This window comes from Panthera leo, chromosome D3 (genome assembly GCF_018350215.1).
Source record: "Panthera leo isolate Ple1 chromosome D3, P.leo_Ple1_pat1.1, whole genome shotgun sequence".
In the NCBI taxonomy this organism is placed as follows: domain Eukaryota; kingdom Metazoa; phylum Chordata; class Mammalia; order Carnivora; family Felidae; genus Panthera; species Panthera leo.
In genome coordinates this window covers 31,362,944-31,380,151 of record NC_056690.1, presented here as the reverse complement: position 1 = coordinate 31,380,151, position 17,208 = coordinate 31,362,944, and the positions used below count along the sequence as shown (strand labels likewise).

The following is a 17,208-nucleotide window of genomic DNA, read 5'->3' as shown; positions in this document are numbered from 1 at the left end:
GGGACAGGGAGATGAAATCTGTGAGTAACTGAAAAGGGGCAAGAGGGGTATTTGGGATAAGATAGGGATCTGCAAACTACTGTTAAAAATTTTTAAAGGAATATGCAGCACAGACCATATGGGCCCATAAAACCTAAAATATTTACAACAGCCTGGACAATGTGGAGTGATTGGTTGTATGACTAGATTACTCTGGAAGTAAAAGACTTGGTTCCTGTTAATAAGAAGTTTATTATGTGTACTAGAAAATGTAAAAAAAAAATATGAAGGTAAAATTTCCGGAAATCTAGAAGTATACCTCTAACCACAGAGATTTGAGTGGATAAGGTTGTATATTGTTCTGACATCAAACCTAGAAGATGACCAACAAAGTCATTTTTGTGAGAGTTCTTTGCAAACACTGCTAGAACAGAAAGCACTCCTATTCTTCTCTGCCTCACCTTTACTCCAACTGCTCTATGAAAACAACCAATCCACACAAAACTGAAGTTGCTCTTCCTGCTTGTGAGATTGAGGAAAATAAAAGTACATTTTAATGACTTTTAACAGTTATTTCCTACCACAGATTGTTGCAATTTATTTAATTATCCAGGGCTAAACTGGCATGCTAACAGGAGATATTTCCTATAACATTTACCTTTGTGTTATTAATGCAACAAATGGTCTTCGTTAGCAATTGTCTGAAGCTTTAAATTTCCTTATATTTCATCCATAAACGTTGGCAGTGAATCCCCACACTTAAAATGAACAGAAGCATTAGCAAGAGACGGAAACCCCTGCTCTTTGGGTTTCTAGTGGCTGAGGTTCCTTAGCTGGGAATTCCTTCCAATTCTCCAGCAGGGTATAATCCAGACTTCTCTACACCCTATGGGTGCCCAGTAAGTAATGTAGACATGTAAACTTATTGTATCCTGTGTCAGCCTTTTCCTGCGCTTCCTCCTCATCCTGCACTCCATTTACTTGTCTTCCTTCCAACAAAAAACTACTTTTGGGACATCCCTTTCAAGGAGATACAGAGAAAAATTTTGTGGTTCAGCGGATAACTATGCATTGTCTATATAGCATACTCTTCTAGGTTATTAGATCCTAACTCCATTCATTGTAACTCTATAAATGATGGTAACTGAAGGATATGCACATTATGCCTTGTTTGGTGAAGACCACCTTTCTGCCCCTTTTCCCCCCACCTCACACATACAGTGTAAAAACCATTTTTGGTCCCTACCTGCAGATTGGATTGGATCCTGTCACCTTGTCCAAATTGTTAATCATTATCCAGTTTTTAATTCTTCCAGTTTCTGTCAGTATCTGGCTACAACCCTCCAAACAAATCATTGGTTCCAATTTTCCTCCTTCCCTCCTGACTCTGACTGCCCAGCTCCTAGGCCACCTCACAATCCTTATGCCAGGATCTGGGGGCTCCTGTGAGTTTAAGGAATGCAAAATTCTGTGACAATAGGCAGCTGAGATGAGAGGCAACAGTGAGAAGTAAACCCTGAAAGGCTGAACATACAATGGACAGCAGACCATAGATGACCACAGAACTCTGACCCACACCCTCTGCAGTAGCCAGCCCTTTAAGCCATGACCTCTACAGCCATGGCTCAGAACAGCCAGGACTTGGTCAGTGACTCTCAGCTTCCCTATCTTTGTTCCCACCTCCATTTATGACCAACCAGAGAAAGCCAAATATGCTCCCCCAACAAATCATGATTGGCCTGCTTCCAACAGGCTGCTCCAGCTTCCCAACACCACCAACTTCCAAACTGGATTATCCTTTTTTTTTAAACTTTCTCCCTCCTCTGGCTGCTCATGAGTGTGTCCAAGGCCCGTAGTGGTGCCGACTCCCTTGCTCCAGCAAGTTCTGAGTAGATAGCTTCTACTTATTCTTGTGACGGGGGCTTTCATTTATTTCCATAGATCCAGAGAACAACTATGAACTGGAAGGGAAGTTACTAACTTCACACGTTATTTGAGATGTCTCTTGAACCATACTTGTTCAAAGGCTGAAGAACAGATTTCAGCTCCAACGTGTGAAGAGCGTGGACCCTCCTGCTTTCCTCTTTAAGAACTTTTGTGATTATATAGAGCCCACTGGATAATAAGGATAACCTTCCCACCTCCAGATCCTTAATCACATCTGCCAAGCACCTTGCCACAGGTTCTGGAGATGAGGATGTAGACATCTTTGGGGGCAGGTGGCATTAGTTATTCTGTCCACCAGAGACATGTGACCCAATGCTGGTTGATGAAATACAGGGGAGTCTATTTAGGGGTTTCTGAGAAAGGTTTAGTCCCTGATAAAAAGTCATAAGACTGTCCCTTGTCTCTGACATTTTGGAACAAACTGATGTGATACCCATCTTGCAACCATAAGGGAACAAGCCTAAGCACAAAAACAGAAGACAAAAGGAGCCTGGATCCATGAAAACAATTTTGAGTAGCTCAGTTAACCTTGACTAGAACCAGCTACCACAGGACATCTTGTTTTATGAGTTTTCTTATGGGATGGAGACAAGATTGAAATTTTATATAGGAGTAGACACTATTAATATATATTGAGTCTTAATATACATGGAGTCAAGATATATCCCTCTTTAAATATAAAAAAGGGCAGTGAGAAAGTTTTTAAATTTGGTGTGAGGTATGAGTCAGTGAAAGAGCCTAAAATTAAGAGAGATTAAGACCCAGGGCAAGATAGAGAGGTCCATTTGCCAGACTGGATTTACAAAGGAGTTGTTCAAGAAGACCAGTATGTCTCCTAATTTAACTCATGATCTGGGACCTATTAGGAACATGAAAGTTCTAGTGAAGGCTTTTTCAAAGAGCACAGCATTGTTTTTGAGAAGTGAAATGTGTGTCTTGGTTACTATTAGTAATGTCTGTAACTGAAAGGAATAAGGAGTGTCCTGGCAAAGCTTAGTATTGTGGCCTTAGTACATGTAAAGACATATGCCATTTTGATTTATAATTTTGTGTATCTGTGAGGTAAGAGATTCCCAGGGTTCTTTACCCTGAAGGGGACAACTCTTAGGTAATGATCCAGCAGTTTATAATAAATGTGAAGATGGGCACACTTGTTGGCTGGGGCATCTGGTACTAAGATGACTGCCTGAAGTTTGGTCTAGTGTGTTGTTTTGGAGTCCTGTCCTTATTATGGACATCCTGGCTGAGGGGAACATAGCACATTCTGCTGGTGGTTAGCACTGTCACTTGTATGGTTCATGAACTCCCATTGTTGTTCACTCAGTTAATCCCAAGGGATGCCCTAGGTAGCTGAGGAGTCTGGGGAATGGGTGACTCCTCTAGAAAGACACTGAGGACAGGGAAGATCACCCCCTCCTGCACATGGAATATGCCAGAGGGCCCATGTTTAGCTCCATCCTATCTTAAGGAGACCTCAGTTGCTGTGCTGTTTCCATGACCCAAAGCACAATGGGCAACAGAAAATGGAGAGTCACAGGCTCAGGGTCTATGAGAGTCCCTATTTTCAGGAAAGTCCAGTATGTAGATATTTGTAGTTTTAAGGGTAGAACATGAGGTCAAGAGGGGCAGTTTCTTGAATTAAATGCCCTTGGACAATTTTGGCCATTATAAGTGAACTTGAGACTCCAGGAGACTGGAAAAGGAGTTGCCAGAGCCTCAAGAGTGAAGGGTTTTGAGGGCACTAATAGGAGTGTCTGTTGATTTTAATTTGAAGTAAAATTTGTAAATGAGGAAGTGTTGCCACCAGAACCCCAAAGAATGAATGAATATTAGAGTTGTGCAACTGTAATGAGTGTGTCAAATGGTCTTGGAGGAGGAAGTCCTCAATGTAATGTCATACCTGTGCTCCTGGAGAAAGGCGCATGCAATGAATACCTTGTCTGCGAAGGTTGTGTGCAGTGGTGGAGACACTAAGGTGTCCCATGGGTAGAGAAAGGTGTATTGTATCCCTTCAGAGACAAAGACAAATTGCAGCTAAGAGGCTGTTGAAACAGGTATTGAACACAATATATTAACCAAATCCATAAGAGCAAAATATTGATAGGTTGTTGATTGGACAGAATCAGTAATTTTAATAATATTGGCTATTGGGAATGGGGCTTTAAGAACTGGGAACCACAGCATTCAGGTTGTAGTTGTCCCATGAAACACAATTTATTTTTTCTGTGTTTAACAATAGGCACAGGGTGCCTGGGTGGCTCAGTCAGTTAAGCCTTCAACTTTTGATTTCCACACAGGTCACGATCTCACATGATTGTGAGAGAGAGCCCTCATTGGGCTTTGTGCTGACAGCTCAGAGACTGCTTGGGTTCTCTTCCTGTCTCTATGCCCCTCCCCTTCTCATGCTTTCTCTCTCAAAATGAATAAATGAACATTTAAAACAAACCAAAAGGAAAAAAAAAACAACAGGCACAATTGGGCTGTCACACAGAGAAGTGGTGGAGATGATCACCCCTTTATTAATGATTAAGGATCAAGGATTAAATGTTAATATTTGAAGGCCTTGTTTTCTCAAACAATTCCTTTATGTTGGGTCATATTAACTATTTTAACTTAAGGGGAGCAGTAATCCATTCTATAAATGTGGGAAATTTAGGCAAGGCTGTTAAGTGAGGTATACCTATTTTTTCTCTATTTTGCATTGGCTACTTTCCTAAGATTATATGTGATACAAAATTTAAATTTTGTGGGATTCACAGGTGTAATTTGAGCCCCAGGATTGATTGAGTTTGTGAGGTTACGTCAACTGGTGCGCTGTAGCAAATGCTAAATTTAATTTAGAACTTATGTTGTAGAGGCACAATCAGTGCCTTTTAATCTTTTGTGTAAATTATTTTAGTATACAAATTCTAGATTTCAGTTGAGTCAAATTATGCATCTTTGTTTTAATCATTTTATTGTATTTGTATTTATATATAATTTATTTAATTCGCTCTTCCCTGCCATATTTAGGATTTGTGTGTGTGTGCGTGTGTGTGTGTTTTAGGATGTTAGCCACCTGAAGCCTCAGGTTCTGTCTGTCTCTGGCTGTCTCTAGCTGATAGGAAGAAAAGGGGTTGTCTCTAGGCAGCAGGCTCTCCCCAGGAGAGAGAGGTCCCTGTCTTAGAATAATTATTTCATTCTCTTTAGCCCTTCTCCTTCCTTCTAATCAAATCTTTTAGAATGGTTTATTCTAAGTGGTAAAAATTTTCCTTTTCTTCCCTTTATTTTTTGCCTCCTGTCTGTCCCTAAACATTTCATCTCCTTTTCTTCCTTTTTGGTGTTTATAGGATGAGCTCCTGGTGGTCCCGAGTGACCTCTTTTGTGAGCAGCAACTTCCATTTTTAGGGCATCTCACTCAACCTGGGCTTTATCCAAGACAGCAGTGGTGGTGTAAGCTTTAGCATTCAAATATTTTGTTTTGAACATGAGACCATTTGCTATTGATAAGCAGCAGCTCTCAAGAGAGCCCATTACACTGATTGAGGTGTTTTGCAATCTTTTATTAATTGGACCACCTCTCCGGGGGCTTTTTGGAGAGCTGGATCCTGATACTCTTTTCCCTTCCCCTTTCTCATTAAACATTGAGCCACTGGTCTTCACAGGTGAGACCTCTTGTATCCCACTGGATCAGGGAAGAAATCTCCATGGCAGCAGGCAAACAATAGCAGAGAAGTTTGTGACCTGAACGAACATTTGTAGGGCGTCATGAGGAGGCCTCACACTGACCCCATGGGTGTCTAAGACACATGAATGAGCATTCAGGTGAGCACTCTCCCACTATTCTGCAAATAGGTCAAATTTATGGCTCAGCAAACTCAGAGGGAAAGATGGAAGTGGTTTATTGAGTGCCCCTAGATATGTCAACATAAAATGTCTTGGATACTAGAGAGTCTCATCTGAATGACTCAGATGCCTCACTGCTCATCAGTGCCCTGTCAGCAGATCAGACTTGTCCCGTGGCACTAGGGGAGTAGTTACTCTTCATCCCCTTTAGACAAACCTATTTCAGAAATGGATGTTGCCAATTACCTTATACACACCAGATGGACCCTGAGTGCTCTACCAACATGGAGAAAAATGGAGAAATGTGTTGAGTGACCCCTCAATACTCAGTCCCAGATACCTGACACTCCAGCTTGTGTGACAGCTAGAGGAGGATTCAACTTTTGGAACTCCTCAATTTAGGATCAGGAATTTATGGCAAATCTGAAAATAAACCCCAGTACAATGCAGTGGGTGTTTTTTCAGGTACATGAATGTTTATGAGTGTTTGTGCATGTTTTTTAACACTGGTTTTAACAAATTTGTGACGTTTTCTTGTTTCTTGTTCTTGGAGTTCATTGAGCCTCTTGTGTGTGTGAGTTTATTATCTTACCAAATTTAGAAAGCTTTCATCTATTATTTCTTCGAAAGGTTTTTCAGTCTCCCCAGTCTCATCCCCTTTGGAGGCTCAAAATATACATATGACCTGATATTGTCCTATATTTCACTGAAGTTCTGTTCATTGATTTTCACTCTTTTCTTTTTCTGCATTCCACTTTGGATAGTTTCTATAGCTATATCTTCAAGTTTACTAATTTCTATTCTGTAATGTCTAATTTGCCATTAATTTCATCTAGTACATACTTCAGCGATTCTGTGGGTTCAGATCCAGACTACTGCAATAAATAAATAAATAAATAAATAAATAAATAAATAGTGAATATCACAATGAAATGAGTCAAATGAATTATTTGGTTTCCCTGTATTTAAAAAATTATACATACATTGTACACTATAGTATAGTATAGTAAGTGTACGGTAGCATTATGTCTAGAAAAACAATATACATACCCCAATTAAAAAATACTTTATTGATAAAAGTGCTAACCATCATGTGAGCTTTCAGCAAGCCTAACCCTTTTGCTGCTGGAGGGTCTTGCCTCAATGTTGATGGTGGCTGACTTATCAGGGTGATGGTTGCTGAAGGTCAGGGTTGCTGTGGCAATTTCTTAAGACAACCAAGAAGATTGCCTCGTTGAGCAACTCCTTTCACAGCTGATTTCTCTGTAGCATGTAATGCTGTATGATAGCATTTTACCCACAGTAGAACTTTTTTCCAAATTGAAGTCAGTTTTCTCAAATCCCATCTATACCTTATCAACTAAGCTTATGGAATATTCTAAATCCTTTGCTGTTGTTCCAACAATCTTCACCAGGAATAGATTCCATCTCAAAAAAACCACTTTCTTTGCTCATCCATAAGAAGCAACTCCTCATCTGTTCAAGTTTGATCATGGGATCACAGCAATTCAGTCATATCTTAGTCTACTTTCCTTTCCATATAAATCTGGGACCTCTTTTTCACATACTGCTATGCCACATCTCTGAGGCCTGGCCAGAATACTGATAGATAAAATATTGTGACTGGGTTTTTCCCTTCCACCTGTCTCATGATGGGGTCCTGACCCACTTACCCACGGAGCTGCACATGGTTCAGAGATTTTTTTGAGAACCAAGCTGCTAGCTATTTCAGACTCATGTCTTACAAACTGATGAAATACCGTTAATACACATTTTCAAAACATGTCTTCTATTTGCTTTTCCTACAATCTAGTCTTTGGTCTTCTAGCAAAGAGCTCATGGCTCCCTCCCTCCCTCACTGGATACTCTAGCCTGAACCTGAAATGTCTTTCTTTCTTTTTTATTTTTTTTAAAGTTTGATGCTATTATATTTTAAGTTTATTTATTTATTTAGAGAGAGAGATGCCGAGAGAGGGGGAAAAGAGAGAATCTCAAGAAGGCTCTGCACCATCAGTGCAGAGCCCAATGTGGGGCTTGAACTCAACTGAGTCGTGAGATCAATACCTAAGCTGAAACCAAGAGTCAGACGCTTAATGGACTGAGCAACCCAGGAGCCCCTGAAAAGTATTTCTTAAGTGGGAAGACTTGAAAGTCAAAATTACTCCTTGATCCATGAGCTGCAGAATGGATGTGTGTTTGCAGGCATAGAAATGACATTAATCTTGTTCATCTCCATCAGAGCTCTTGAATGACCAGGTGCATCGTCAATGAGCAGTAATATTTTGAAATAAATCTTTTTTTTTCGTGAACAGTAGGTCGCAGTAGTGGGCTCAAAATATTCAGTCAACCATGTTGTAAACAGATGTGCTGTCATTTCAGCTTTGTTTTTCCATTTATAGAGCACAGGCAGATTTAGCATAATTCTTAAGGGCCCTAGGATTTTCAGAATGGCAAATGAGCACTGGCTTCAATTTAAAATCACCAACTGTATCAGTTCTAACATGGAAAGTCAGCCTAAACTTTGAAGTTTTGAAGTCAGGCATTGACTTCTCTCTAGCTCTGAAAGTCCAAAATGACATCTTCATCCAATAAAAGGCTCTCCTTTCATCTATACTGAAAATCTGTTGTTTTGTATAGCCATCTTCATGAATTATCTTAACTAGATTTTCTGGATAAATTGCTGCAGCATCCACATCAGCACTTGCTCCTTCACCTTTTACTTTTACGTTATGAAGATGGCTTCTTTCCTTAAACCTCACAAACCAGCCTCCACTTATTTCAAACTTGTTTTCTGCAGCTTCTTCACCTCTCTCAGCTTCATAAAATTGAAGCGAGTAAGGGCTTTGCTCTGGATTAGATTCAGTTTGCTAATATTTTGTTTAGGATTTTTGCATCTTTGTTCATGCATAGGATTGATTTGTAATTTTCCTTTCTTATGACACCTCTCAGGTTTGGTATCAAGGTTATACTGGCCTTAAAAAGCTCACAGAGAAGTTTTCTTTCTCTTTATATTTGGTAGAAGGTTTTGTGAGAGATTGGCATTATATCTTCTTTAAATGTGTGACAGAATTTGCTGGAAGCCATCTAGGCTTGGGATGTGTGTGCGTGTGTGTGTGTGCGTGCATGCATGTGCGTGCATCTGTGTGTGTGCATGTGTGCCTGCATGTGTAAGTACATGCACATTTTGAATTGTTATATATTTTCCATGAATTGAAAGTTTATAAAATAAATAACTCTAGTAATAATTTTTGCCTTAAATTATTCTTTGTTTGAAATGAAATATAGTTACTGTAGACAAGCTCTTTTAGTTTGTGTTTACATGGTATAATTTGTTTCTTTCTTTTACTTTCAGCCTTCCTGTGTCCTTACATTTAGGATATGTCTCTTCTAAACAGTATATCATATTTTTAAAATCTTGTCTGACAATCTTAGCTTTTAACTGGAACATTTGCTCTATTTACATTTAACATATTTCCTGTGTAAGTCTATGTCTGATAACTCCACTACTGGATCCCATCTGACTGTGTCTATTATGTGCTGATTATTTGTGATTGAGTGCTGGACATTTTGTATGAAAATTATAGAGATAATTCAAGGCACCTGCCGATGTTACCTTCCTCCAAAGGGGATTTATTTTTACTTCTGGTAGTCGGTTTCACTAGAGGCAGTAAGTATTCAAAATCATCCTTATTTGATTAGGATTTGAGATAATTCAGGTCTGAGTTTAAGATCCTGTTGGTCTATTTCTTTCTAGTTTACCCTTATTCCTAGGATATACCTCTTCAGGATCCTAATACAAGTGGAGAGTAATTGGTTGCCTAACCCTCATTTTTGGCTAGCCCTAAACTCCAGTTTCCTCCAAGCCCTGTGACACTTTGAAAGTTCTACTCACATTTACAGCCTCTCAGTAGCCTATTCCAGAATCACCAAGTGCTCTGGGGTAAAAGCTATTCCAAATGCAGGGTTTACTTCTCAGAGTTTTCTTCTTCTCTCAGGTTTTGGGCCCATAACTTTCCTATGACTTCATAAAAAATATTTTGTCTAGCTTTTCTAGTTCTCTGTAGGTAAATTGTTCTGAATCTCAGTCTAGCATGGTATACATAGAACTCTTCCCATACATTTTATGTGAGATAACAAATCCCTTTATTGTTTATATTTCTTTGGCTTGTCTGTTACTTGCTACCAAACACATCCCAGTAAGTACCAATGCCCTGTGAAGAAAGTATTTTCATTCTAGTAAGTCTGAAAAACACCATGTAGTAAATTCTCCACTTAGAAATTCATAATATACATTACATTAAATATCAATGAAATATTACATAAAGAAAGTTTGTTTAATCTTCTGCCTAAAGACATTACATGAAGAAACAATCCTTTTAAATAAAATCACCTATTAAACCCTATGGAATTAGGATTGTCTTCTGTTGGCTTGTCAACTACCTTTTTTTTTTTTTTCTGAGCATGAAAATTAACTCTTCTTGGGGAATTAATCTGACTTCCCATTCAGAGACTAAACTCCATCTTAGTACTCCTGAAACTACATATAATTTTTTGTGTTTGTGTTTGTGTTTTGTGTTTGTTTGTTTACTTGTTTGTCTTTCTCATTAGATTGTGTGCCCTTGAGGTAGTTGGTGGGGTGCACCTTTATTTAGTGTGACTCCAGTACCTGGCATTTTAATTTGACATTTAATAATTCTTTTTTTTTAAGTTTATTTATTTATTTTTAATGTTTATTTATTTTTGAGAGAGAGACAGAGTGTGAGTGGATGAGGGGCAGAGAGAGAGGGGGACAGAGGAACCAAAGCAGGGCTTTGGGGCTCAAACTCATGAACCATGAGATCATGATCTGAGCTGAAGTTGAACGCTCAACCAACTGAGCCACCCAGACACTCCTAAGTCTCTTTCTTTCTTTATTTTGAGAGAGAGAGAGAGAGAGGAAGAGAGAGCACTAGAAAGGGAGGGGTAGAGAGAGAGGAAGAGAGAGAATTCAAAGCAAGCTCCATGCTTAGCATGAAGCCCCAGACAGGGCTCAATCCCACAAACTGTGGGATCATGACCTGAGCCAAAATCAAGAGTCAGGCACTTCACTGACTGAGCCACCCATAACTATTCTTATTCAATCATTTGTCAAGAATTATTAAATGTTAGAGTGCCTGGGTGGCTTAGTCAGTTAAGCACCAACTCTTGATTTTGGCTTAAGTCATGATCCCACAATTCATGGAATCGAGTCCTGCCTCAGGCTCTGCACTGACAGTTTGGGATTCTCTCTCTCTCTCTGTCCCTCCCCCCATCTCTGTCTCAAAATAAGTAAATAAACATTAAAAAAAAAAAAAGAACAGTTATGGGACACAATAGCTCTTTGGACAGATGAACTACAAGGAAATGTTTGGGGTCAATATAAAAGAGAGGTTCTTTTTTTTAAACCAGAAACAAATTTTTATTACCCAAGTGTTATCATGTAATTGAATATTTCTCTACTTTGTACACAATTATTGTTATTTTCCACAGAAAGGCTGTTTCTTAGCTTCTCATCTGATGATGGCAAGTATTAAAATCCTGATTTTAACAGAATAGTTAAATGTGGTAAAAATGCCTCAGTGATTTAAGCTGAAAGCAGTACATTGGAACACAGCTCTTGTACTCAGTTATCAGGAATGTACAAATGTCTTTTTATTTAAAAACGTGAAATAAATTATTTGTCAGCATGGACAATGACAGCCATAGGCCATTATTTACTGTCAATTGAAACCATTAACTCATGATTATAGTGATTTTCTTAAACATCAGCCATCTTTCTCTTTAGTCATTTCCTTCAATTGACTTCTCTGAAGTTATTGTTGAGGAGCACTATCTTGAGCTTCACTACTTCATTACTAATGGTAAAGCACTATTCTAGGAATTAGAACATTCCACCTGCCATTCCACCCATTCTGCCTATTACAGAATCCTTCTCTTCAAAAGAGAGTTTCTTAACCTGTGAATCCATGGAGAAGCTTCCCCATAGTCTGTGAGCCTCCTCAAATTGCAAGCAGAATTTCTTGTGAATAGGCTAATTGGTCTGCAGGACTCTTACTCTTCCACATGGCTTTTCCTTACTTTTTTCATTCAGACTTCTATAAAGTGGAACCTACCTCCACTCTCCAGCCCCATTATCCTGCTCCTGCTTCAGCTTTTTTTCTGAGATTTATCACCATATGGCATTGATAATGGTCTTCTCACCAGCATGAGAGTTTCACAGGGATGGAAACTCCTATTTATTTTACTGCTATGCCTATAACAATGTCCTGAATGTTCTAGTGCTTAGAACAATACCTATGTGGTCAACACATTTGATGTGTATAATCATACGCTATTTTCTCCCCCAAAGGAGAGGCCTGCCTGGATCTGACCTTATGCTGAATTTACTATGCAGACCTGAACAGATAGTAGAAATGAATTAGTCTGGAAAATGACAGGTGGGTGTGGGGAGAGAAGTGTGCTTTTCTATGTCAGATTTTTAACCAATTCTATGGAGACTTCTAAGCTGTATAAGTCTATTTATTTCCATTTTGAATGTAAAAAGATGTTTAGAATGTTTGAACAGAGAAGACTTGCTACACACATGTTTTTAAAGGACTTTTGGAAATTTCTGCCTACAACAGAAGAGATAAGTATTTTATATGTAGTTAAATGAAAAATAAATATGAACTATCCAGGTGTCTCTTTCCTGCCCAAGTTCTCTCTGACCTTCACGGAATACTCTAGTCAGCATGCAGCTTATTGAGTCTTTAGAGGGCAGGAAATACTCTACATATTTAAGCCATTACACATGTCCAAAAGGAGGGGAATGGGGGAATATTTACATCAGTTACTTGGATACAGTCCAATTAACTAGCAGAAACTGCATTTTGAAGCACTATTCCCTTGAACCTGCATAAATGTGTTTTTAATAATATAGAGAGGCAAGCAGATAGTATCAGAGTTGCAGATAGGAGAATTTTAGTCTTTTTGCAGTGATTTATTTTGAAAGAGTCAGGGGACCACAAAGGACAGGGAAGATATTTCCCCACACAGGAAAGGGGGTTCTATCAGCACACAGACAATGGCCAGAGATGAGGAACCTGTCCTTTTCCAATCACAAAACACACATACTCTTATGGAAGCAGAGCTATAGTCTGGGGCCAATGAAGCAGGGGGGAAAGTGTGAGTGATACAAACCCAGGATTCTTGAGTCCACAGGGGATTCACCAAGGAGCTCTGGAAATAGACAGGCACAGCAAGGGGTCACAAAAGTATTTGGCTAAAAATGCTCTGAGAGCATTGCATCCATAAGGGGGCTCTTTGGTGGCAAAAGGTGTTTTATTCATTGGTAGCATGATTCATCTTATTTTCAGGAAAAAGAAAGTCATTTACACCAGGCTGGTAGAATACCCACCTAGCATTTTTTATTTTTCCAAATAGGTTTTAGTAGGTAAGAGTGTCAACCTTAATTCCTCAAGTCTCCTCCACCCCAAAACAATGAGCCCAAACAGACAATCTCTTGTCACTGTGCCCTCACTGCAGCAATTCATCTAGGCCACACATATCTACCTTGCTCCTACTCAGTTGCTTTCCTTTATCACCAAGGTTGTTGGATAGACCTATGCTGCATGAATAAAATAAGGGTTCTGATAATAAAGAAGAAACAAAAAGCAAGTGTGGAATTTGGCCACTTTCAGGGTCTGCCATACTTCTGTCCACTTCTCAGCCACAGCAATATGGCTTCCACCACACATGACACAGAAACTTCTCTGTCAAACCTACCAGTGCTTTCTTTGTTGCATCTCGCTTAACTTTTTTTGGGCACTGGTCTATTGAGCCTTCCCTCCTCCATGGCACCTCCTTTTCCCTTGGCTATTGTGGGGCCACTTTCTCCTAATTTCTCTTTTCTGTTTCCTCCACACACACAGTAAATTTCAGCACTCCTGAGGTGCTGGCCTAAGGTTTCTACTCTTCCTCTGGATACCTCTTCCAAGTTACTTCATCCAAGCCTTTGGCTTTAAGGGCCACCTCCTGCTGATACTCTCCCTCCATCCTTCATCTCTTTGTTCAGACCTCTATGCCCAGTGCCCTTCTGGACATCCCCACAGTAATGGCTCACAAGCACCGCAGACTTAACACATACAGAACAAGTTCCTCACTTTTTATGGTAAGCTTGCAATTCCATCTATGGTTCTTCTTTGAGAAATGGATCCATCATCTCACACATTTCCCAGGTAGGAAACCAGGGCACCATTCCTTTCACTTAACCTCACATCCACTGTAAGAGATGCTATTATGCCCACACTATGGGGCTGGCACACCTGTTAATCAGCTGCTTGCTACAGAGATTGATTGCTGGTGATCCCCACACTTTCACTCTTTTCTGGAGGACAACTCTTGGCTGAGCTGTCAACTGTAAGGTTCCTAGGGGATTACATTTCCTCACCCCTGCATGGCCTGAAGCCAATACTGACTGAAGTAGAAGGTATGGCAGCCCAGCCCTCTCACCCCTGGACAGGACAACCTCTGGTGCAACTTAACTCCACATCTACCCTGAGAGCAGGCTGAAACCAGACTTACCATGAAACCACATTTGTGCCCAGGTTCTTCTGCCCTCACTTGCTTTCCTCACTTCTGCATGGATTGTTCTGAGACTCTCCCATAAATTGATTGTGTAAGGATCCCCATCTCAGGTTCTGCCTGAGGTACCCTGGCCAAAGGTCTCAGATTCCATTTCCAGGTTCCCTACATCTGTGCACCTGTCATCTGTCTGCCACTATCTTAGTCATACTGCACTGGTTTCCACCTAGCCCAATGCCACCAATAGAAACAGAAAGCGAGCCAATGCAGCATTTAACTTTTTCTAGCAACCACATTAAAAAAGCCAGAAGAGTGGGGTGAATTTAATTTTGGAAATATATTTTATTGAAACCAGTATACCCAAATTAGTATCATTTTAACATGTAATCAATGTAAACATTAAATAAAAATTATTAATGAGGTAGTTCAAACTCTTTTATTTATCGAAGTTTTCAAAATCTAGCATGTGTTTTAGTCTTACAAGCACAATTCAAATGCTAAATTTTCAAAGAAAATACTTAATCTTTAGATTTAATAAAATTCAGCTGGAAAAAGATTCACATACCCAAATTGTTTTCAAGCATATATCAGTCTTCCAATCACTGAGTTGTGTATCAATTTTAAAAACTTAAGTTAATTAAGATGAGATGATATTAAGAATTCAAGTGCTAAGTAGCCAGTGGCTACTGTATGGGGCAGCACAGGCCTGGACTGTCAAACCTGCATTCCTTAACTTCCTTGCTCCGGATACCAATGTGTCTTCTACAGTATCTGTGCTATTTTAACTATGCATCTTACAAAGGAAAGATCAGTAGCACTTATCCTGCCTTTATTCAAATATTGATAATTTATTCATGGTGTACTTTTGGCATTAATTTTGATTTTTTTAAATAGTGCATTACCATATTAAGTTATCTTGATTACAAGGGTTTGGCACTCAAATTTTGTGTCTGAGTGAATGCCTCATTTGCCTCTCTCTAGTCCTGGCCTTGCATAATGTGATTCCTGCTTATGTCCTTTCAAAGTCTCCCCATGGAGACTTTCAGGATCAAGCCCATGATGGACAAAATATCTCCTGTGGGGGCCTTCCTTCCTGCTCCCTTACAGACACTTTTCACTAATGGTGGGTGAAAACTGAACTGGAGCATGTCACCTTCCTACCTTCATTCACCCTGTTTACTTTGCTCAGAGACTCACTTTTCTGTTTTCTTTATCTAATTCCTACTCAGTCTTCAAACCTCCTCCCTGGGAGCAGGTTGGGGACTGTGTTGCAGTAAATTCCCCCACAGTCTCCACCTTCTAGGCTGCACTGGGTAGTCTACACATGCCTGCCCTCACAGATCCCTCTTCCTGGAGGGACTCCTGGGAAGGAGCTGGCAGGAGTTGAGATGGGAAGAGAGAGTGGCTGCCTGGATCCCAGCTCTCTCCCTGGGTTCTGACAGAGACCACACCCAGCCCCAGCTCCTGCTGGCCTGGGTGCTTGCCTCTCCCTGGGCTCAGATCACCCTCCCCTGCCCCACAGACCCTCATGGCCTCCCCCCTGTAAGTGGTCCCTCCTGATTGTCACCCACCCTAGTCTAACCATCTTCACAGAACTCCAGATTCTGCTGGGATTTTGCTAGGACCTTAGACACATGCCTGTTTCCCCCCACCCCTCAACTCCTATAATTGTTAGTTCTTCTGATTCTCCCTGTCTTCCTCCTTTTTTTTCCCTCCTCCTCCTTTTCCTCTCCTTCTCCTTCTTTCCTCCTTTCTTTCTTCTTCTCCTTTCTCCTTCTCGTTCTCCTCCTTCTCCTTCTTCTTTCTTCCTCCTTCTGCCTTCCCCCTTTTTCCTTCTTCCCTCTCCTTTTTTCTTCCTTCTTACATCCTGGGTTATATAATCATCACTCCAGACTTATCTCTTTCTGCTTCACTTGACTATAACCTCCCTGAGCATGAAATGGGACTTCCTGATCCTGATGTCCCTCATGAAACCCAGCACTGAGCCATTTGGCAGGGGCTCTGGCCTTCGTGAAGAAAGGGCAAACATTGAGTTGTTTAGTTCATAGATGTTTGTATTTTTAAATAGATCGTCCATGAGACCAATACTCAAATTATTCTCAAAGGGGTTTTAATATGAGACAATGCTTTCTGAATATTACTTCTTTTTTCTTTTGTCTGGAAATAGCCTCTTCTTGATATATATTTTCTGAAAATAGAAATTCATGTCAAGATACTACATTACTCAACTGATCTATCATTTCATTCCACAAAAGCCTTGTAACTTCAATTGGAGATGGGCATGCCATTTGAACTCCTGTCCACATGGATTAGAACCTATTTATACATGGATATGGCTGCTGTTGCTTCTTAGAGTCATACAGTGTTTCATTTAAAAACAGATTGTTCCAGGTAACATAAAATGTAAAAATGAATGGTGAAAAGGAAAGTGTTTTTAGAGTTCCAACTCATCCCTTTTAATTTTTCTTTATTAGAAATTTGTTTTTACATAAGCCACATTGGATTTAGACTTGTAAAATCCTAGTGCCACCACTTTCTAACTGTGTGGCCTTGAGCATATTAATCATATTGAACTTCAGCTTCAGTATCTGTAAAATGAGGATAACCCCTTCTTTGTATATGTACAAATGTATGTATATGATGCATATGCCATATACCATATACACAATATACAGTTATTCTCAAATTTTACTGTGTCTAAGATAAGGAGCTAATTAAAGCCACAGAATCCTAGGCAAGTCTCCCAGAGTTTCTGATTCAGAGGCCTGAAAGATCCTCTGAAATCTGTATTTGTAATAAGCTTCTCAGGTAAATCTAATGCAGATGGTTCATGGTCTGCACTTTAAGAAATGCTGCCATAGATCCTAAGTTCCTTGG

At 39.8% G+C, this 17,208-nt stretch overlaps 1 protein-coding gene across 6 annotated transcripts in view; it reads left to right on the top strand.

Annotated features, from left to right (window-relative positions):
* RNMT (RNA guanine-7 methyltransferase) overlaps positions 1 to 17,208 on the top strand; it is a 58,358-nt gene that overhangs the window by 39,829 nt on the left and 1,321 nt on the right. For 3 of the 6 annotated variants that reach the window (XR_006195565.1, XR_006195567.1, XR_006195566.1), the window contains exon 11: positions 5,571 to 5,730. Coding sequence is in view for 2 of the 6 variants with exons in the window: in XM_042911651.1 (XP_042767585.1) it covers positions 1,921 to 1,976 (56 nt within the window). In the remaining 4 variants the exon portion in view is untranslated. Of the gene's footprint in view, positions 1 to 1,920; positions 4,129 to 5,570; positions 5,731 to 12,118; positions 12,207 to 17,208 lie in introns of those variants that run through there. The other 3 variants (XR_006195568.1, XM_042911653.1, XM_042911651.1) reach the window with 3 other exon arrangements.